General features: G+C 38.2%; 1 protein-coding gene across 2 annotated transcripts in view; it reads left to right on the top strand.

The window, feature by feature from the left end:
• The window catches only part of CCDC14 (coiled-coil domain containing 14), a 62,997-nt gene that overhangs the window by 23,592 nt on the left and 15,270 nt on the right, over positions 1-24,135 (top strand). The window contains exons 1-6 of one of the 2 annotated variants that reach the window (XM_036351912.1): positions 54-173; positions 5,798-6,034; positions 6,148-6,242; positions 7,327-7,825; positions 9,607-9,748; positions 20,343-20,425. In XM_036351912.1, coding sequence (XP_036207805.1) covers positions 5,902-6,034; positions 6,148-6,242; positions 7,327-7,825; positions 9,607-9,748; positions 20,343-20,425 — 952 coding nt within the window. In that variant the 5' untranslated portion in view covers positions 54-173; positions 5,798-5,901. Of the gene's footprint in view, positions 1-53; positions 174-5,797; positions 6,035-6,147; positions 6,243-7,326; positions 7,826-9,606; positions 9,749-20,342; positions 20,426-24,135 lie in introns of those variants that run through there. The other variant, XM_036351911.1, reaches the window with a different exon arrangement.

Genomic DNA, 24,135 nt, shown 5'->3' with positions numbered 1-24,135 from the left:
TATTCTTTAAACAATTAAGGGATAACTTTCATAAAGCATAAATCTCGATAAAGTTTTGTATGTGTGTACTCCCATATAGTCACCTCCCAGGTGAAGATATAGAACATTTTCAGCACTTTATCAGGCTCTTGCATCATCATTATCCTCACCATCACCTTTCCCCTCATCCCCAGGTAACCACTTCTCTGATTTCTATCTCCATTAGATGGTTTTACCTATTTTTGAACTTCATATAAATGCAATTGTACACTGTGCAGTCTTGTGTCTGACGTCTTTCATAAAATGCTATGTCTGTCAAATTCAGATTACGAGTTGTGTATATCAGTAATCTGTTCTTTTCCATTTCTATGTAGTATTCCATGATATAAACATACCACAGTTTATCCATTTCTATTATTCATGGCTACTGGTGTTTTCAGTTTTTGGCTACTGCAAATAAAGCTATTTGTGCACATTATCATTATATACCTGGGGTACAATTGCTGTGTCAGAATATTTGTATATTTAGCTTTGGTAGGTACTGCAAAAAGCCATATATTTTTCTAAATGTATCTCGTACCCTAATAACCTGTGATCACCCAAGACCACAATCATTTCTGTTAATAGTCTTTTTTTTTAAATCTTTATTGTTGAGAGTATTACAGATGTTCCTCTTTTATTCCCCCATTGCCCTCTTACACCCGGTTCCCACCCCACCCCAGGTCTTCATCACCCTATTATCTGTGTCCATAGGTAATGCATATATGCATATAGATTCTTTGGTTAATCTCTTCCCGCCCCTCCCCTCTGAAATTTGTCAGTCTGTTCCATGTTTCCATGCCTCAGGTTCTATTTTATTCATCGGTTTATTTTGTTCATTAGGTTCCCTGTTTGTTTATTTTGGTTTTTAGATTCAATTGTTCATAGATATGTATTCATTGCCATTTTATTCTTCATATTTTTCATCTTTTCTTCTTCTTCCTCTTCTTAAAGAATACCCTTCAACATGGTGATGAATTCATTTAGCTTTCTCTTGTCTGTGAAACTCTTTATTTGATCTTTAATATTAAATGACTAGAGGCCCAGGGCATGAAATTCATGCATGGATAAGGAAGGTCCCTAGCGGCTGCCGGCTGCTGGCCAGGGCCTCCCTTCCCCCGGTCTGTTGACTGGAGGGCGATGGTAGGGTCTGAAGAAAAGCAGCACAGGTGGCCTGACCAGGACCCGGGTGAAGGTCACCCCCTCTCTTCTCAGGGAGATGTCAGCATGGTGGAACAGTACCAGACCTTGTAAGAACCACCTCACAGAGTCCCTGCTATGACTCTCTCCCCCTGCCACTCGCTAGCTCCTGATGTTCTGCTTTGTCATTTTGTGTCACTTAGGGGCTCCACCTGCCTGCAGGAGTCCCCACACAGTGACCACAACCCTGCTCACTCTCCAAGCCAAACTGGTCCTGGTGGACCAGTAAGTCTAGGACGGAGTTCCCGGGGTCAGCTGACTACCACCCTGGTGGAAGAGGTAGCCTCCCCTTTCTCGATGTGGATGAGGGCTTGGGGGGTGGGGGCAGAAGAAGGGAAGGTCACTCCCAGTGACCCAAGCCAGTGGTTCTCCAGAGGAGAGCTTGTTATCTCGTAGGCTAGATTCAAACAGCACAAGGGGCGTGCTTCCCTGAGGCACTAGAGGAGCCATGCTCATCCCTTCCTGCTTCTGGTGGCTCCAGGTCTCCTTGGTTATGCCAACATTGCTCCAGTGTCTGCTTCCGTGGCCACTTCCATGGTTCTTTGCATCTCAGATCCCCTTCTCCTTTCCTTCCTCTCACATGAACACCTGTCATTGGATTTAGAGCCCACCCTAAATCCCAAATGATCTCATCTCAGGGTGAGATCGTAATCTGATTTTCCCCCCTTTTTTAAAAAATCTTTTTTGTTGAGAGTATTACATATGTCCCCCCTTCCCCCCCCCCCATTGCCCTTCATCTGCTTCCTGTCCTGCCCCAGGCCTTTACCACCCTATTGTCTGTGTCACGCATATATGCATATAAGATCTTTGGTTAATCTCTTCCCACCCCCACCCCCCTTTCCCTTCCTTCTGAGATTTGTCAGTTAGTTCCATGTTTCCATGCCTCTGATTCTATTTTATTTATCAGTTTATTTTGTTCATTAGATTCCTTGTTCATTTATTTTGATTTTTAGATTCAATTGTTGATAGATATGTATTTATTGCCATTTTATTGTTCATATTTTTTACCTTTTTTTTTCCTTCTTCCTCTTAAAACAGCAGTTCTCAACCTGTGGGTCGTGACCCCTTTGGGGGTCGAACGACCCTTTCACAGGGGTCGCCTAAGACCATTGGAAAACACATATATAATTACATACTGTTTTTGTGATTAATCACTATGCTTTATGTTCAATTTGTAACAATGAAATTAGGGGTCACCACAACATGAGGAACTGTATTAAAGGGTCGCGGCATTAGGAAGGTTGAGAACCACTGTCTTAAAGAATACTCCTCAACATTTCATATAATACTGGTTTGGTGGTGATGAATTCCTTTAGCTTTTTCTTGTCAGTGAAGCTCTTTATCTGACCTTCAATTCTAAATGATAGCTTTGCTGGATAGAGTAATCTTGGTTGTAGGTCTTTGCTATTCATCACTGAATATTTCTTGCCACTCCTTTCTGGCCTGCATAGTTTCTGTTGAGAAATCAGCTGACAGTCGTATGGGTGCTCCCTTGTAGGTAACTAACTGCTTTTCTCTTGCTGCTTTTAAGATTCTCTCTTTGTCTTTTGCTCTTGGCATATTAATTATGATGTGCCTTGGTGTGGGCCTCTTTGGGTTCTTCTTGTTTGGGATTCTCTGGGCTTCTTGGACTTGTCAGTCTATTTCTTTCACCAGGTGGGGGAAGTTTTCTGTCATTATTTCTTCAAATATGTTTTCAATATGTTGCTCTCTCTCTTCTGTTTCTGACACCCCCCATAATGTTGGTACTTTTGAAGTTGTCCCAGAGGCTCCTTACACTATCTTCATATGAATACATATCTTTTTTGCTCTTCTGATTGGGTATTTTTTGCTTCCTCATATACCAAATTGTTGATTTGATTCTCAGAATTTTCAACTCTATTGTTGAATCCCTGCAAATTATTCTTTATTTCAGTAAGTGTATGCTTAATTTCTGACTGTCTGAAATTCTTTTTCATGTCTTTAAAATTCTCATTAAGATCTTTGAAAGTCTCACTGAGTCTCTTGAGCTCTCATTAAGATTCTTGAGCATCTTTATAGCCATAGTTTTGAACTCTGTATCTAGTAGTTTGTTTGCTTCCATTTCATTTAGTGTTTTGGGGGTTTTTTTTCCTGGAGTTTTCTTCTGTTCTTTCATTTGTTTCTTTTTCTCTGCATTTTGTCTGCTTCCCTGTGTTTGTTTCTATGTATTAGGTAGTGCTGCTATGACTTCTGGAATTGGTAGAGTAGTCTTGTGTAGTAGGTGTCCTGCAGGGCCCAGTGGCTCAGCCTCCCCAGTCACTTGAGCTGGGCATTCTAGGTGCACCCCAATATTGGCTGTGTGCACAGTCTTGTTGTAGTTGAGCCTTGATTATTGTTGGGGTCACTGGGAGGAGTTGACCTTCAGGCCAATTGGCTGTCAGGACCAGCTTGTGACTACAGTAGAAGAGCTGCTGTGCAAGAGACACCCCTATGGAGCAGGACTTGCTTCAGTGGGACTTTGGTGTTCACTGAGTCTGCCCCTTGAAAGTGTCACTTGTGGATGTGTAGAGCTATAATCTGGTATGGTCTGAAGCTGTCCACTGGGTGCATTGGCTCTGGTCCTCCCAGGAGGTGTAAAGTCAGCCACTACCTGGGGCCACCTGGCAGGAGCTACAGAGCAATTTGCAGTTCGCTGTTACTTGTGTTGGGCTTGGAAGTGCCCAAGTGAAGCCAAGCTGTGAAGCAAGGCAGGCTGCTGCTAGTATTGAGTCTTGCTGATGCCAGCTGCTGCTTGTCTGAGAGATTTTAGGAAAGTCTGAAGCCCGAGCCAGGACAGGCCATTCATATGGAAAAATTGCTGCAAACAGCTTGAGTGGGGCTGCAAATTGGATAGACGGGATCTTAGGGAATCACCAGGGTGGAGCGAAAAGTGTGAGCCAGGCTGATGGAAACAGATATGGCTGCCAGTTAGCTCTGCTATGGCAGCGGTCTCAGTATAGGAACAATGACATCTGCCAGCACTTTTGTCTGGGAGAAAGCCGCCCTCTAGTTCTTGCCCCGGTGCCAGACAATCCAGTTCCTTCCTGTATGTTCCTAGATCCCCCTCAAGCTAATGCCCCAGCGCTGGAACTCAGAGGGAGCAGGACAGTTTAAGTTTGTGTACCTGCCCTTTAAGAGAACTGCCTGGGTCTCCTGCAGACTCCGTGTCACCCAGCCACGATCCCTGCTGGTTTTTACAGCCTAAAATTACAGGGGCTTCTCTTCCTAGCTCTTGAACCCTGGGCTGGGGGGCTCGTGTGGGGCTGGGATCCCTTGCTTCTCAAGGAAGGCCTCTGCAGCCCAGATATCCCTTCAAATAAAAAAACACCAATGTGGGTATTGGACCAGCCTGTTCTGCGCCTCGGCCCCTCCTATTAGTCTCAGTGTGCTTTCTTCTTCTCTAGTTGTAGGACTTCCAGTCAGCCAGGTTTCAGGTGGTTCTGAGTGATGGTTGTTTTGTATTTTAGTTGTAATTTTGATGTGGTTGTGGGAAGTAGCAAGTACCGGTGTTTACCTATGCTGCCATCTTGGTTCTCCTTCTCTGTTAATAGACTTTAAAAACATTTGGGAAGGAGAACTTAGTAAACAGGGATATAGATTTTCATACTGATCTGTAGAGTACTGCTATGTGGAAAACTTTGTTTTTTCTACAACAAACTAATACCAGCTTACTGCTTTGTACTACTTTGTACATAGACTAATAGGGGACTTTGGGAGAAAATAATGAAGTATAAAATACAGTTCTGCCTTAAGAAGCTTAGTTTAGTCAGATAGACAAGAGAGTGAAAGATAAGCAATGTAGTGTAATCTGCAAATGATACATGATTTGTATAAACAATATGTGCTCTCGGATTTTGAAGAGCAGTCACTGGCCTGGAATGATAGGGAAAGGCTTCATGGAAAAGGGAAGCCTTCAGATGAGCCTTCGTGGGTGGGTAAAATTGCATTGGAAGAAATGGTTCATCATGAGTAATGTTATAGGAAGATGGAAAGGCTTGTTGGGAGTCTAAATGGGCCTGATGAGTGAAAGATTTAAATTGGGGGTGATGGGAAGATGTTTGAAAAAGTAGTTGGTCAAGCTTTGGAGACTTTTAAATGTCAGGTTAGATTTTGTTTCATTGTCCAATATGTAGATTAAGTCCACTTTTGTTCTTGTTCTCAAAACTCTGATTGATATTTTTACAGTCAAAGCATTGGAATTGTTACAAAGTTTTCTGCTTTTAAAATTTCATTCTTTCTCCCCGCCGCCCCAAGGTAAAAGACTTTTATTGGATTTTAGAGAGAAAATACATCCTAAAGGGGGGGTCTTGTAATTTAATGGGAGATTTTACAAATACCATTTAATAGAGATTTTAAAGAGATAGTATAGATCATTTTTTACTGTATAATTTAATTGATTACAAGAATCAGTAAAAAAAGAATGAGGTGATTTTCTGTAGATATGATAGTGGTAAAACCCTTCTGTAAAGCATATAACAAGTTGAGCTACTTCTGAAAGTTTTTTCCCCCCTAATGTCTTATGATAAAAGTTTCTGAAAAATATTATTTCCAGACTCTTTTTTTCCTTCTTCCACGTTAGTATCTTCAGATTATAAAAAACAGATACCCAATGAAACTTCTGCTGGAAATGAAAGAGACTCATCAGCTATACCACAAAATTGGTCATTCCAAAATCATTACAGAATGTATTCACCCATAATATACCAAGCCCTCTGTGAGCATGTGCAGACTCAAATGTCACTGATGAATAACTTGGCTTCAAAGAAGAACCCTAATGGAATTCCTGCTGTACCTTGCCACATTGTGTCTGGTTCTGGTTAGTATGAATGATGTTTTTTAAAAGCATAAATATAAACTATAATTAAGTTGTTTCATTATTGTATACGCAGTATGAGATGTGAATGATTTTTCTCTCTTCTTACCTTATAGAATGTCAGGCCACTCCACGTTCTAGTTATGGCTTATCTACTTCCACTCCAGTCCAGTTACCTCAGCCACCACCCTGCCCTCCAATGGTTCATTCTGTAGGTACAGTTTATATACTACCTAAGTAATTTGCTTTTAGAAATTGTTATCTTTAGAGAGAATTTTGAATTGATTGTATGTATCTCAATGCCCTAGGAAAGCGGTTCTCAACCTATGGGTCACAACCCCTTTGGGGGTCGCACGACCCTTTCACAGGGGTCGCCTAAGACCATTGGAAAACACATATTTAATTACATATTGTTTTTATGATTAATCACTATGCTTTAACTATGTTCAATTTGTAATAATGAAAATACATCCTGCATATCAGATATTTACATTACGATTCATAACAGTAGCAAAATTAATTTTGGTAGTAACGAAAATAATTTTATGGTTGGGGGTCACCACAACATGAGGAACTGTATTAAAGGGTCGCGGCATTAGGAAGGTTGAGAACCACTGCCCTAGGATGTATAAAGACCATTGATTTTTTATTACCCAAGTTGTTCTACTTATTTCTTAAGAACAATGGTGAGGGGAAAGTGGGAGAAAGATCAATAGAAAAAAGAAATCACTCATACCCACCACCCAAACACAATTGCTGTTAACACAGTGATAATCATTTAATTCTCTGTGTAGATTTTGGTTTTTGGTTTTTATTTGTTAAATTTGCTTTTTTTAAAAAAATATTGTTATAATTAAATGTGTACACTTTTATGTTCTGCTTTTTTCACTTAACATTTTATTGTGAACATGTTTATATACATTCTGTAAATTTTTAATAAGTTGATTAAACTCTGTTTAGTGGAAATACTATAGTCTATGTAATTACTCCCCTATGGTAGACATTAATCAACAGTTTTTTACTACCATAACATTTCTGTAAGTTTGTGCAAAAATCTTTGCATATGTCTGAGATTATTTTCTTAAAATTAAATTTCCCCAAGCAGAATTTTGTTTTTAGTCTCCAAGTAGACTAATTTTTTATGCCTTACCATTAAACCATGTGCGATATTTATAAACAGTCTATTTTAGTCATGGCTTTATTATGTTCTCATATTGCAGAGTAAGCGAATTTACTTTTATAAAACTATAATGTCAGTGCTCATGTTTTTGAAACTTGTTTTTTTCTTTCTTTAGGAAGTTCAGACTGATGGTGACAACCAGTTTGCATCACAACATAACACAATTCCTGTGAACTGTACTGATATTCTAAGGAATTCCTTCAGTTCTAGTCTTGGAGTTCAGTGTAGCCTGCCTCAAACTGACAAACCAACTATTCCAGCTTGTGAGCAGCTGGATCTTGCTAATGAAATTCTGCCACAACAAGAAGTTCCTAAGGAACCAGACCTATTAAAGTGTTTCCAAACATATATGAATTTGTTGCATTCTCAACCAGACGGTCAGACAAACCGAAGCCTCACTCTATTCCTGCCAACTTCCTTGGCCACTAATGAAGAAAATTGTGCCAAAGAGCAAATAGGAGAGGTCACAACTGAGGGAAAGGATTCAAATATGCATGTGCGAGATTCAAGAATAAAGGGTGTCCAGAAAGCAAAAAATGGGAATGAGAGTGCTGAAAAAATTAAAACTATAAAATATTTGTTGGGAGAGCTGAAGGCCCTAGTAGCAGAACAAGGTAGATGAGTATCTATATATATAAAAGCCTAACACATAAATTGTCCCCTCAGGAGTTAGACGGGGAGTTTGATCACTCACTATGATGTGTACTGACCACCAGGGAGTGGCGCAGAACGAAGGAAGGCCCCAGGCGTAGCTGGCAGCCAGGGAAGGGAGGTCCCAACCAGCACCCGGAAGGCCCCGATTGGCCCTGATCGCTGGCCAGGCCTAGGGACCCTCTACCTGTGCACGAATTTTGTGCACCAGGCGTCTAGTTTCTTTACTAATAACCAACTATTCTAATGCTTAACAAATCTCACTGTGAGAAGTAACCCAAACCTTTTTATGCCCTTTTCATTTAACTTTTGAGATTTTTTTATTAGATTAAGGAAAATGTCTTAGGTGGAGCTATGAGATATTTGAGCCAGGTTGTATTCATTGGTTTGCATCATGTGTGTGTATTCTAAATAATGGCTTTTGCTTAGAGTGAGTTACAAAGCTGTCATCTTAGAAAGCATAGTAATTGATTATAGAAGCACTTATTGAATGCCTAATATTTGCAGACTGAGAAAATATTTCAAAGCTTTAAAAAATATCTATAGGAATATAGCACTATTATTCCAGAGGTTTGATACATTAATTTTCAGACCTGCAACTTATCACTTAACCAAAACATAATAACAATAATAATAGTTACAGTATTCACTCTCACTTATTAAACATTTACCATATGCCTGACACTGTGCTAAGTGTTTTACGTGCATTATCATAATAACAATAATGTACAAGTATTCACTATTACTTATTAAACATTCAGCATATGCCTGACACTGTGCTAAGTGTTTTACGTGCATTATCTCATTTAATCCTCTCAACAACCCTATAAGGTACTATTATCTCCCTTTAACCATGAAGGAATTTAGGCTGCAGGAGTTAAGTAATTTGACTAAAGTTATTTTGCTAGAAAGTGGTAGGGCTCAGGTCACTGCCTCCAATACTTATGAGCGAAACCACCGTACAAATGATTGGTAGAGGACTGCTTAGTTGTTTACTATGTGTATAAACTTTGCATCAGGGTGTTTAAATATCTGTGAGTTATTTTTGTAACAATATATTTCCTATCTCTTTTAGGTATCAGCTAGTTAAAAGTATAATTATTAAATGTTTTCAGTCAATAAAATATTTGAATAGAAATGAAGGGAGAAAAATAAAAGACAAAAAATCTAAATTCCACTTTCTACCTGTGTCTGCCACCTCCAAAACCATCCAGTTTTCCCAATTAATAAAAAGAAGGGATACTGCTATCAAATGAGGTGTGTGGCTAGTTGTGTTAAATCTCCTTTATAAATTTAATAATAAAACCTCATATTAGTTTACCTTCTCTCAATATTTTGCCAAATTGAATTGCCTAAAGTGAATTATTTGCAATAGAATAAAAGACTTTGTTGTAAATACGAATACTGTATTAATTATAGGAAACCTGTTAGCAATTATTGGATTCTAGTAGTCCTTTGGCAGTGTGAACTAAGAGACAAGTATAAACTATCTTCCTATTAGATACTTCAACTGAGGAATATCACTAATATAACAATGCTGTGATTTAAGATTAATCTTTAGTGTCTGAATTTAATTTCTTTAGAATTTTTATGAATAGGCAAGCAGCAGGAAAGAGGAAAATAGGGTCTGTGTATTCAATTTAGAAATAATCTGAAAATTTTACTTGTTTAGTAATACACATGAATAATCTTATTCAAAACCAACTTATAATATGTTTTTACTTATTTCTTCTGCCTTTTGTAGAGGATTCAGAAATTCAGAGACTGCTTACAGAATTGGAGGCATGTATATCCCTACTTCCAGCAACAAGTGGAAACAAAAATACTCAAGTTGAAATAGCACTGGCCATGCAACCACTAAGAAGTGAAAATGCTCAGTTACGCAGGTGAGAATTGCACTGAATATTTTTGTCTCTATTGCAGAGATGTTCCATAGTCAGAACAAAGGTGCCAAATGAAATACATGGGGCCCCATCAGAACAGAAGATTGATTGTCTTACTGTGTTTCTGCTTCCCCCCGCCCCCCACCCCCTGCTTTTTAAACATTGCTTAGCATTCTTTAACATTTCCATTACTTCTGCCTATTGGTACATATTTACCCCCAACTCTTGCACCTCTGTTATCACTTGGTTGATGGTGTATAGAGAGCAAAATGAAATATTTCAGCATATTTTTTAGGCTAGTCTAAGCTATGCAGCAGTAGCAAAGTCCAAAATCGCAGTGGCATAACAGCAGAAGGTTATTTCTCCATCACAGCAAGACCAGCATGGGTCATCAGAGGCTCTCTTTCATCTTATGGCTCAGGATTTAGTTTCCCTTCATTATAAGGCCATTGTCTCAGTGTTTTCCAGGAAAAAGAGAATATGGATATGGCACACTGACTCTTAACGGCTCCGCTCAGAAGTGACAATCTCACTTATTATATTTTGTAGGCTGAAAAGAGGCATATGGCCCTGCCTTATCTAAACATCTGGGGCATAAATTTTCCCCATATTTCTTATTCAGGAAAGGAGAGCCTGATATGGGTGAGCACCAGTAGCCCCATCACACTCAGACATAGAAAAAAAAACTCATTCCAATTGCTTTTTAAGATGGAAACTCATTTCCATCTTATATATTGGAATTATAGTTTTAATTTATTTAGAAAAGATGTAAACCAGGGATCTAATCTAGAAATCACTTAACATATTATCAATAATATCTTAAATTTGAGTGTTTCGGTGATGACCACCAAGGTCACCACCTCAGTGTCTGTTTATCAGTATAGTTTGCAGAGAACTGGAGCACATCTTTTGCAGCACTGTGGTGTGAGTGTGCCTTCAGAGGGCGTTGCAGTTGCATGTGCTATAGATGCTGCATCAATAGGTAGGACCTGGAAGGACCTGCACAGAAACTGGAAAGCCATAGAGTAGGATTCTTAGTTGTAAAGTAGCTTAAGTCCCTGGATCTGGAGCCTGCAAAGACACGACACTCAGTGAGATTTACTTGTTTAAGATTATTTCTCTAATAATCATTAGTCTCTAGATCAGGGGTCCTCAAACTTTTTAAACAGGGGGCCAGTTCACTGTCCCTCAGACCGTTGGAGGGCCGGACTATAGTTTAAAAAAAAACTATGAACAAATTCCTATGCACACTGCACATATCTCATTTTGAAGTAAAATAACAAAACGGGAACAAATACAATATTTGTATTTGCATGTGGCCCGCGGGCTGTAGTTTGAGGACCCTTGCTCTAGATACTATGATATATGATAGGGTTGTGGGGTTTAAATTCTTATAATATTGTCTTCTAAATGATCTCTATAATAATAGCATTAGTTTTTCAAAATCAAAACCAAGTGTAAATAATAACAATGTTAAAAGCCAGTACTACATCTAACATTTATTTTTAAATTCTCACCCGAGGGTATATATTTTTATTGATTTTAGAAAGAGAGAGAGAGAGAGAGAGAGAGAGAGAGAGAGAAACATTGATGTGAGAGAGAAACATCGATGGTTGCCTCCAGTACATGCCCCCACCAGGGATCCAGCCGCAAGTTGGATATGTGCCCTGACTGGGACAACGCTCCAACCAAGCCACACAACCAAGCCAGGGCTTAACATCTCTTTAAATTCTTACAGCAGCTCTATAAGGTAGGTACTATGTTATTCTCATTTACAGATGAAACCAAGGCACAGAGGTTATGTAACTTGCCCAAGGTCACATACCTAAGAAGTAACAGAAACAAGACTCAAACCTGGGCAGTTTGATTTTTTAGAGCATAATCATCTTAATTTCTATACCTCTACATTGCCTCTGCTAGGAAATAGAGATTAACTTATTTATACTTCAATATTTAGGTGTATTTTGTGAAACAAAATAATATGCTATAAGCCATCTATACTAATAAAAGCCTATGTAGTCATCATGCCTTCATGCTGTGATGCCCTCACACCATAACAATTCATCACCAGGAAGCTGTGTGCACAGTGGGCACGCGCATGCAGGTGGGAGGGGACTTGACACTGTGTGTGCAGGCGGAGGTGGGTCCTGGTGGCTCTCTGGGGAGCCGCGGAGGCAGATCCCGGTGGCTCCATGCAGCGTGGAGGCAGTACCCCCAACTCCAGCCTACTTCTTTGGGGCAATCCATCGAGGAGCCCTGGATGGGTGGGCAGGGCCTACCTCTTTGGGGAGGTTGATTGCAAGACTCCTGCACTGTGAGAGGGCACAGGCCAGGCTGGGGAACCCCCCTTCGAGTGCACAAATTTCATGTATCAGGCCTCTAGTTTAAAATAAACAAGCATGTTTTTAAAGATACCACTATCAAATAATTGGTTAAGTAAATGAGCAGAACTTATTCTCAGATACTATTTTAACTTAGTGATCATGGGAAATATCAATAGTTATTAGCTATTTCTATTCCTTAGAAGATTTTAGAGCTGTTTTAGGAGCTTATTTATAAACCCCTTAAGAAAATGATACCACATTATTGTTCATTTGCTTTTAATTCTTTTTAAATGTATTATTTTGATATTTTGAACTAATTCTTCAGACTTGGCACCAGAGTTTTTGGCTCTGTGTCCTTAGAGGACAAAGATTATATAGTATATTGCCATTGTTTACTTGACTTTCTAAAAAATGAAGTTATTGAAGAAATGAAGAATTTGTCAGATATATGCTCTTTTTTTAGCAGATTGAGGTTTCCAGCACAAGTGTAGGAATTTTTGTGCCTCTTTGGAAATCTTAATTTAGAAAGAATCATCCATAATTTCCATTTACAATGAAAGTTGGAATGCATTGGCTCATTCAAAAATGTTTTTCAGCACTTTCTAACAAAGTTTCCTTTTTGTTTGTGCATTTAGCAATTACATGTTTCTTTTTAGCCAGAAAGTGATCTTTCAGTGTTTTCTTGGAGTTTATTGCCATCTTGTGGCTTTTATAAAAATAGCTAGATGCATTGTTTCTATGGCAACTGGGCAACTGGGTCATTGGTAGCTGGACAGTTTTTATGTGGATTCCTGACACAGCTCAACATTTAGCCCTCCTGGTCCTTACCCACAAAGTGTCTGCAGTGCCCCATTCATGTGACCTCCAAAAGCCTTGGCACGTTTCTAAATTTCCTGTATATAGGTTGGAGGGGTACTACTTCATTTAGGAACCAGCAGCTAGAGAGTGCCTTAATATTTATAGTGTAAGTTAGAATTCATGACCACTTCCTGATTTTAGATTCAAATACAAGACCATTATGTACCCACGCAGAACAAGAAGTGAAATGCAGTAGCATTCAAGGTTTTGATTTTATCATTTGACAGATGGTAACATAATTCTTCCAGGTGGAAGCTACTAAAGAAATACTAGATTATTTGTTTTTTATTTCACTTTATTTTTGAGTTCAAAGATGTACTGGGAAAGAGCCAGTGAGTTAAGATTTAGACATGCTGAATGTGTCATTTAGACCATCTGGACATATGTATGGTACAAGTAGAACATAGGAATATGATTCAGGCTAGAAATGTAGACTTGGGAGTTTTTCACTGAACTCGTGTTTATTGAGCTTTTACTATATATTTTGCATTGCTTTTGACACCAGAATCATGGTGATTAAAAGCAAGTGATTTATTATCAGTGTAGAAGTAATAAGTTCACCAGGAAGGTTTAAAGCATGAACACAGCCAAGAGTGAATTGCTGGAGAATAACAGCTTTTTAACACAGCAAGAGGAACCTGCAAAAGAAACCTGAGAAGGAACTAATAGCAAAGTAGCAGAAAAACTAGGAGAAAATGATGTTACAAAAGCTATGGGAAGAAAAAATTTATAGGAGAGATCACTGCATAAAAAGGGACAAAGGTGGATCAAGAATAAACATCACAAGATGAATTGCCCAAAGAAAACTTGAAACAGTATTCCACAATCTCCAGGAAATTAATAGAACCTTTTTTAGAGGCAGAAAAAGAGAGATTGAGAGAAAAGGAATTCTTAAAGAAGACCAGACAGTAAAAGGAGAAGAAAAGTGAATTTGATGAGATCAAGAAAATAAAAGAGAGAAGCAAAAACATATTACAAAAATGAATGCCCCATTAGAAACAACAGCAAATTAAGCAAACATGAAATCAGGGATGTTATTGTCTATAATAATAAAAGGGTAATATGCTAATTAGACCAGACATCATTCCAGACATCCTTCCTGATCAAGCTGGGGGCGGAGGGAAGCCAGCCCAGGTCCTGGGTGTCTGCCAGCGGCCAGAAAAGGGAAGCCCAGGTCCTGGGTGCCAGAGGGAAGCCGGTGCCGGCAGCCAGGGGAAGGAAGGCCTACTCTGTCACGAATGTTCGTGCATCAGGCCTCTAGTATTCCTTAAGAACCTAAGCAATATAAAGGCTGAGTTTGTTGTTTGGGTTTTGTTTTTCTTCTCCCCCAGATAATCTTTCTGCTTCAGTTCCTACTAAATTAATAGTGTCACCTCACAGTCTTAGCTTGCTTCTCTTCCCAAACTCTTTTTAAAAATAATTTATTAATTTATTTTTATTGTGGTAAAATATATGATATAATATTTATCTTTTTAACCATTTTAACCATTTGTAATTTCAGTTGTATTAAATATACTCATAATGCTGTCTTTCCATAACACTATTTCATCACCAGTATAAACTCTGTACCTAATAAGCAGTAATTCCCTTTCTCCCCCAGTAACTTCTTTCTGTTCCGATAAATTTTAGAAGACTGAATTTTTCTCTTTTGTTGCTGTTTTTCCATTGCTGAGAATTGTGCCTAACACCCACTCTAATAAATACTTGTTAAATGACTGAACACATGGTAGATAGGCTTGAAGAAACAATACAAAACAAAATAAAAAGAAATAATCCAAAAATTATTATAAATAAGAGGATACATTTGGAAGATAAGCAAAATAATACAAAATTAGCATAATTAGTATTCCTGAAAAAGAGAACAGAACAAATGTATTAGACAATATTAAAATATACATAAATAAAGGGAAATTTACTAATCTAAAGTTGTGTCAGCTAATCAATAGGACATACAGGATCTCAGAAAAACTATCAAAATGATCAACACCAAGACATGTTGATAAAGTTACTTCACCTTAGGAACAAAAAATTAACTTTTATAGACACTCAGTTTTCACAGCAGTGTTCATTGCCTGAAGATCACAGAACATCATTTACCAAGGGAGAGAAAGTATGCCCCAAGAATTTTATATGTGGTCAGCTGCCCTTTTAGTGTAAAGGCAATAGTCATATTCTCAAGTATGCAAATATTTAGGAAATGCAACACTGTTGGACTAGAAAAAAATTGTTCAGTGGCAAAGTCCATTTGATCAAAATACAAATTCACATAAAGGAGTGGATTAGAAATGAACACTGCATCTAAGACAACTGTGGGAATTATGGTTACAGAATATAATGTGTTAGTAATCTTGACAATGTAAATTTTACTTCTTTTATTTTGAGTTATTTAGGAATGTGAGTTTTTTCTTTTTAAGTAGAGAAATATTTGCCTAAAGTTCATTAGTGAGTTCTGGTTTTACTCATTACTTTTCCTTCCATTAAAATCACATAATCCTAAATTCAGTATATGTCATATTTAAATAGTGTTTGTAATAATAGCCTATTATTTAAAAATTCTGTATAGCTATTTTTTCTTTCTATACTAGAAAAATGTCTAAATAATATCCAGCAAATAGTGATTGATATTCTATTCAGCATTGTGCTAGAGAATCTAGCCAGTGCAATAAGGCAAGAAAAGAAATAGGAGCTAGCCCAGCCGTGGGCAAACTACGGCCCGCGGGCCGGATCCTGCCCGTTCGGCTGTTCTATCCGGCCCGCAGAGCTGAAAGAGCGGAGGGTTCTCTTGCTCTCCCCTCCGCTCCTTCACCAGCAGCAGTGTTAACATGTATTAGTTCACACAAACACCCCATCCATGCTTTTGTTCTGGCCCTCCGGTCCAGTTTAAGAACCCATTGTGGCCCTCGAGTCAAAAAGTTTGCCCACCCCTGAGCTAGCCACATTGCAAAAAAGGAAGTAAAACTGCCCTATTTACAGATGACATGATAGTGTTTGTAGAAAATCCTACAGAATCTACAAAAAAGCTACTAGAATAAAAAAAAAAATGAACTTAGCAAAGTTGTAGGGTATGAGATCAGTATACAAAAGCCAGTTATATTTGTATGAATTAGCAGTGAACAATTTGAAAAGCGAGTTTAAATCATTACAATTGATAGTAGCATAAAAAATATAATCAATTAGGAATAAATTGGATAAAAGATGTGCACCATGAGACACCACTGCATACCCAGTAGAATAGCTAAAATTTAAAATAACTGGCAGCCATCATTTTGGTCCTCGTGACTTTTAGTTCCCCTGGGAGCTGCCATTTTGAAACAGCAATGGTCAACCCCTTCCTTTAAGTTAGCCAATCGTGAAAGACTGAGCCTAAGCTCCAATCAAGAGTGAGGGACAGGTCACGTGTCTGGAGTAAAAAGCTGAGTGGACTGCCTGCTCAGGGTATGTGTGCTCCCAGACCATGTGTGTGCAAAAAAAAAAAAAAAAGACCATACCAAGTGTTAGTGGGGATGTGGAGGAACTGAAACTTTCATAATTTACTGGTGGGAATGAAAAATGGTATAATGACTTTGGAAAAGTTTTTCAGCTTTTCTTAGAAATTAAAGATACCATATGATCCAGTCATTTCCTCCTAGGTTTTTACTCAGAAGTGAAAGCATATGGATTTGTTTTGAATGTTCATAGAAAACACTACAAATGTAGATATCATACAATAGAATACCACTCAGCAATAAAAAGAAAGAAACTATTGGTTCATGCAACAGCACGGATGAATCTCGATATAATTGTGCTGAGTGGAAATAGCAGGGCTAAAAGTACATATTGTATGATTCCATACAATCGTATATTGTGTATATGTATAATATAAGATTCTAGAAAATGCAAACTGATCTATAAATCAGTGATTATCTGGGTAGGGGGTGTTATGAGATGGGGCATGAGGACATTTTAGGTGATAAATACCTTAATTGTGGTGATGGCTTCACCATATCATATGTCAAAACTAATCAAATTATATACCTTAAATATGTGTGGTCTTATTTATCTCATTAAAGCTATATTTAAAAAGAATGAATGAACTGCCCTGGCCAGTGTGGCTCAGTTGATTGGAGTGTCCTCCTGTGCACTGAAAGGTTGCAGGTTCGATTCCAGGTCAGGGCACATACCTAGATTGCAGGTTTGATTCCTAATTGGGACACATACAGAAGGCAACCAATTGATGTTCTCTCTCACATCGATGTTTCTCTTTCCCTTCCCTCTCTCTAAAGTCAATAAGCATATTCTCAGGTGAGGATTAAAAAAAGAATGAACTAAAAAAGAAACATTTGCCTAAATGTCTACAGTTCTTTTGCTTTGTTAAAGTGTACTTAAATATAATATACTAGAGGCCGGGTGCATGAAATTCATGCATGGGAGGGGGGTGTCCCTCATCCTGGCCTTTACCTTCTGCAATCTGGGACCCCTTGGGGGATGTCTGACTGCCAGTTTAGTCGGACATCCCTCTCGCAATCCGGGACCGCTGGCTCCTAACCACTTGCCTGCCTGATTGCCCCTAACTTCTGCTTGCCAGCCTGATCACCCCCTAACTGCTCCCCTGCCAGCCTGATCGTCCCCACCTGCCCTCCCCTACGGTGACCCACCTCCTCCACTGGGCCCCGCCACCACTGTGCACGTGGCCATCTTGTGACAGCCATCTTGTGATGGTCGTGTGTGATGCGTGAGGGTGTGATGACCACCTAGGCTATTAGTATAGATACTATTTTTTTAAAGCATGCATAATTACACTTTTCTAAAAGAGTCTCTTTGTTATGTACTTTTAAAAATCATATATAATTTTTAAAAATACAACAATCATATTTTAAAAGCCTGACCTTGAAAGCTGAGAATCAGAGGGAAGGAGAATAGCTAATGGTACAGTTAGGTTGGAGGGAATGTTTTTTTAATTATGAGAGCCATTTATTATGCTCCTCAGCTCAGGCACATGAGCCAATAAAGAGGGAGAAGCAGCAGATGGAAAAGATAAAAGGAATGGAGTGAGAGCAGAGTCCTTAGGGCATAGGAGGAGGTGGGATTCAGGGAATTGGTGAGGCCCCCTTACTCTAAGACTAGAAACAAAGTTAGGATTAGTATATATATGGGTAAACTTGTACACCCTGGGACAGAGGGATAACAGAGTTTGTCCCCAAACCTTGTTATTTTTAGTGAAAATAAGAAAGTATCCTGTTGAAAGGAAGGTAGGAATGTGAGGTTTATAATGAGTGATAAGTTGAGATTGGCTATGTTGGCAAAAGAATCTGACCAGGGACATACAAAAAAATTGTCAAGCAAAGCTTCTATCACCTACTTGGTGTGTAAGAGGACCTTGACACCTACTGTTTGTTGGAAAATACCAAAAGAAGTGTTCCATTTGGAGTTATGGAGGACCAGTCTGCTGCCTTTTCTAGATCTGCTCTCTGTTGTCAAGGGGAAACTTCAGAAAAGCAGTATTCTGTTTTTTAAAAATTGAGTTATATTATGATGTTGTTCTATAGCTTGCTATTTTTCACTTCATGATGTATCTATCCACGTCAGTACATATAAATGTCTTTTTTAAAAAAAAATATGTGTCTGAGAGTATTAGTATGAATATACAATAATTTATGTACCATTTTTAGTTTCCAACCTCTCAGTATTAAATATTGCTGTTGTGAACATCCTTATATGTATTTACAGGATTGTAGAAGTTTTGCACATGGACAGCTATTTCTGAGACTAGATAGTTTACTTAGAATTGTTTTGCTAAAAGTTATGAAACAGTTTACATTTTGTTGCCATCCAAAATGACTATTATACCAATAGACTCCCACCAATTGAGATAATTCATTTTCCTATACCACATTTCCCTCACCAACAATTAATGTTATTTCCTTTTGTTTTGGCCAATCTTGTGACCATAAAATATCTCGTGGTGGTTGTTTTTTTAATATGTTTTTATTTATGTTAGAAGAAGGGAGAGAGAAAGAAACATTGATCGGTTGCCTCCTGCATGCACCCGACCTGGGATCGCACCCGCAATCTGGGTTTGTGCCCTGATCAGGAATTGAACTGGCCACCTTTTGGTGCATTGGACGACACTCAAACCAACTGAGCCACACCAGCCAGGGCAATATCTCCTGTTTTAAACCTGCATTTCTTTATATTAGTGAGGCTGAGCATTTTTCACATGCTTATAGACCATTTCTGTAGAAATAGACTTATGTGAATTACCCATTCTTATCCTTGATCACTTTTTACTGCCTTTCTTACTGATTGGCAGGAACTTGTTAAATGTATGGACCTCTTGTTTGTGATATATGTGGAAGGTATTTTTCACTTCATAATGTATCTTGGAGATCTTTCTATGCCTGGGTTGCAGGCTTGATCCCCAGTAGGCGGTGTGCAGGAGGCAGCCAAGCAATAATTATCTCTCATCATTGATGTTTCTCTCTCTCTCTCCATCTCCTTTCCTCTCTGAAATCAATAAAAATATTTTTTTAAGTTTCCAATTTTGACATAGTTAAATCTTTTATTCTTTCCATTTATGGTTGCTAGATTTTGAGTCTTACTTAGGAATGCCTTCACCACTTTAAGATTTTATAGCTTTCTTCCTAAAACTTATATAGTTGGTTTTGTTTATTGTATATTTTATGTCTCGCTCTTTAATCTATCTGGAATTAACACAAGTAAATAATGTGATTCAGTAACAAAAATAAATAATGCAGAATATTTTCAGGTAAGTAATTCTGGAAATATACTAGAGATGACCTTTAATGTTGACTTCTTATAAGTAAAACACTTGTAGTTCCCTCTGTATCTTCATATTTGTGAAGCAGCTATTCATAGTGTGAAGTTCATTTGTAGGGCAAAGTTGCTGCTTATTAGCATTCTTTTTATTTAAACAGGCCATTAACTTCTCCATCCAACAAAGAAATTATTAAAAGCATAGATTACTTTCCCAATTTTTTCAGTGTGTGACAAACTAAGCAGATAGATATCTGATAGCAGTCAGTCCTGGAGGTATTCTAGTACATTGTTATGACAGATATGTTAAAAACTAGATCATTGCTATAGTAGTGAAAATACAGAGAAGATAGAAGAGGAAGAGATAAGAAAAAAAAAGAGAGAAAACATGGAAATCACTGAAAAGATGAAAGCATTTAATAAGTGAACAGGTAAAAATCAGAAGTTAACCTTTTAATCTCAGGCCTACAAATAATGGTAATAGTGTGGTTTTGTTTATTTGTGTGTATGTTTTCTTTTGTTTTGGGGATAATATGGACTTCTGCTCTCCTCTTGGATATCACTGTTTGTGTTATCATTTTTAATAGGCTGTCAAATGTACACTGTTAAATGAGCTTTGGATTCTTGTAAACATATTCATATTTCTTCATTATTTCCTTTAGGCAATTGAGAATTTTGAACCAGCAACTTAGAGAACAAGGAAAAACTGAAAAGGCATATGGTTCTCAGGAATGCAACCTTGAATGTAGGTAAAAGAACTTTAAGAACTGCCCTTGCCAGTGTTGCTTAGTGGTTAGAGAGTTGGCCTATATACCAAAGAGTTGCAGGTTCCCAGTCAAGGGCATGTACCTGGGTTGCAAGTTCATGCCTGGACTGGGGCGGGGTGCATGCTGATAGGCAACCAGTGAATGGGTCTTTCTTACATCTTTGTTTCTCTCTCTATGTCCCTCCCTCCCTTCCACTCTTTCTGAAAAAGCAATGGAAAAAATATCCTCTGGTGAAGATTAAAAACAACAACAGAAAGAATTTTAAGAACTCATGGTAAATTCCTTGTGGCTCTGGAAATATTGATAAAAATTGAGCTTTCTTAATTACTCTGTCGTAAGTGGACTTAGTATTTTTTAATCCTCACCCAAGTATATGTTTGTGTGTGTGTGTGTGTGTGTGTGTGTGTGTGTGTGTTAAATACTAGAGGCCCAGTGCGCAAAATTTGTGCATGGGGAGGGGGTCCCTTAGCCCAGCCTGCACCGTCTCCAATCCAGGACCTGTTGGAGGATGTCTGACTGCAATCTGGGACTGCTGGCTCCTAACCGCTCACCTGCCTACCTGCCTGATCGCCCCTAAACCCTCTGCCTGCCTGCTTGCCCCTAACTGCCCTCCCCTGCCAGACTGATTGCCCCAAACTGCCTCGGCCTCGGCCTTTGCCACCGTGGCTTTGTCCAGAAGGAAGGCAGGACGACTGGAAGATGTCTGATTGACCGGTCTAATTAGCATATTAGCCTTTTATTAGTATAGATGTTTTTATTGATTTCAGAGAGAAGAAGGGAGAGGGAGAGAGATAGAAACATCAGTGATGAGAGAGAATCATTGACCTCCTGATTCATAGGTTAATGTTCAATCACTGAGCCACACCGGCCAGGCAAGGATATGTTTTTATTGATTTTATTTTTTTTTGTTAATCAGCTGCCTCCTGCACACCTCCCACTGGGGATGGGCCTGCAACCACGGTAAATGCCCTTGACTGGAATCGAACCTGGGACCCTTCAGTCTGCAAGCCAATACTCTATCCACTGAGCCAAACCGGTTAGGGCTTCTTGTTTCTTAAGGTAGACCTGTAATACTGTGAACTTCCCTCTCAGGACTACTTTCTCTGTGTTCCATTGATTTTGAATTGTGTGTTTATTCATTTGTTTCTGGGAAATTTTTGATTTCTACTTTGATTTCATTGGTATTCCATTCACTGTTTATCGATTCGTTTAATAGCAAGCTATTTAGTCTCTATGTGTTTGAATGTTTTTGAGTTATTTTATCATAGTTGATTTCCAGTTTCATGCTATTGTGATCTGAGAAGATTCTTCATATGATTTCAATCTTCTTTAATTTTTTAAGACTTATTTTATGTCCTAACATATGGTCTGTCTTTGAGAATGACCTATATACATTTAAGAAGAGTGTGTATTCTGCTGCTTTATATAATATCAATTATATCCTTCTGATCTCGTGTGTCATTTGTTTTTATTGATTTGAGAGAGAGAAACAGTGATGTGAGAGAGAAACATTGATTGGTTGCTTCCCGTAGTGCCCCAAATGGAACTTGAAACCTAGGTATGTACCCTGACTAGGAACTGAACCTGCAACCTTCTGGTGTATGGGACGATGTTCTAACTAACTAAACACCCAGCCTGGGCAGAATTTCTTCTTAATCAAAAATTTAAAAAATAGGAATAGTACTCTTTATTAACATTTAAAATAGTACAGATACAGAAATATGAAAGGTCCATGATATTGCTTCCCAGTAATATATTCCTTTTCTTTTAAAAAGGCTATATTTCCACCCTGACCAGTTTGGCTCAGTGGCTAGAGCATCGGCCTGTGGACTGAAGAGTCCCAGGTTTGATTCCGGTCAAGGGCATGTCCCTTGGTTATGGGCACATCCCCAGTGGGGGATGCGCAGGAGGCAGCTGATCGATGTTTCTCTCTCATGAATGTTTCTAACTCTCTATCCCTCTCCCTTCCTCTCTGTAAAAAATCAATAAAATATATTTTTTAAAAAGGCTATATTTCCAATTTCACATATCCTCTGTTCATATATAATTAATTTATTTCACAAATAGTTACTGAGCATCTAAGATGTGATAGGCAATACCAAAACTACTTTTAGAAATGAGATTTGTACAATACACACTCTTCTATAGCTTGCATTATTTACTTAACATGTGGTAGCATTTTTCGCTAGGAAAATACATAAATATAGTTCTGTTTATGAACTACTTGGATTTTCGTTTATGTGGTTATATCAAAATGTATTGAAAGTTGTCTGCTGATAGATATCTAGGTACTTCCTCCATTTTCCCAATGCAAACAGTGCTACAATAAAAATCTTGTACATATATCTTTGTGCACACGTGTGAGCATTTTTACAGATTATAGCAGTAGAATTGATATACAGTTGCAATTTTGACAGAGACTGCCATATTGTTCTTATGGATCACTAAGCTGGAAGTAAAAGAAAAGAAAAACCTAATAGTACTAGAGGAAAAGACGAGAACTTCTTTTTCCTATTTGGGGAATTTTTTCTAAGCATGACAAAAACTCAGATGCTATAAAGGAAAAGATTGATAAAATATATCTCAGAAAAAATTTTCTTCATTTGCTGCACAGCAAAATTATACATTCAAAATGCATCAACAAAATGAGGAACTTTTTTTGTTATATGACAAAGGCTTGATTTTCTTAATATTTGGAATAAAAAAAATACTAGCACCGAACAGAGCACACGCCTTATGAAAGTGTTCAACTTCACCAGTGTAATTTTGGTAAAGATCATTTGAATCCTACTCTGAATAAATGATGGGTTTAGGAAGGATGGGAGGAGGAAAGTGAGTATATATAGTAAGTAGTTTCCATTCTAAGTAACTTAACTCTTTTTATTCTCTATGCATTTACTTACTGTTTCCTTGAGAGCATTTCATGCTATTTATAATTACCTGCTTGTTACCAGGTCCATGAGAGCATGGACCTTGTCTCTTGTTCACCGCTGTATGCCCAGATTCTACTACAGTGCCTCAAACAAAGTAAGCCTTCACTTAATGCTGCATTTTTTTTTAAGTGAGTAGTGTCATATATTTTTATAGCCATTAAAGGGAATGTGATAGCCTGGCCAGTTTGGCTCAGTGGTTGAGCGTGGACGTATCAACTAGGAAGTCATGGTTGGATTCCCAGTCAGGGCACATGCCCGGGCTGTGGGCTCAATCCCCAGTAGGGGCTGTGCAGGAGGCAGCTGGTCAATGATTCTCCCTTATCATTAATGTTTCTATCTTTCTTCCTCTCCCTTTCTCTCTGAAATCAATAAAAAATATTTTAAAAGGAATGTGATAGCTCTATGATAATATATAAAATCTTATGGAGGGTGGAGAGCCAAGTTAGAAACTATTGATGCATTGTAATGTGATTCATTATGTTAAATATAGGGTGTCCCAAAAATAATATATACACACTTTGATTATAAAGTCAGTGTTTATTAACATACAGTTTATTTTCAAAATTTAAAAGATGTATGGAAATGAATAATTTTTTTTATCAATGCCTGTTTTCTAACTGATGACCATTCCGGTCCATGCACTACTAATAATGTGAAGCAATGGAATTGCAAACATCAAGATTATTTCTTTCAGTATTGTGCACCCTCAATTCATCAGCTGTTGCTGGTTTTGTACCATAAACTTTATCTTTTAT

This window comes from Myotis myotis, unplaced genomic scaffold, assembly GCF_014108235.1.
Source record: "Myotis myotis isolate mMyoMyo1 unplaced genomic scaffold, mMyoMyo1.p scaffold_m19_p_2, whole genome shotgun sequence".
NCBI classification, from domain to species: domain Eukaryota; kingdom Metazoa; phylum Chordata; class Mammalia; order Chiroptera; family Vespertilionidae; genus Myotis; species Myotis myotis.
Note: the sequence above shows the minus strand (reverse complement) of the source record. Positions and strands in the feature narration are given on the sequence as shown.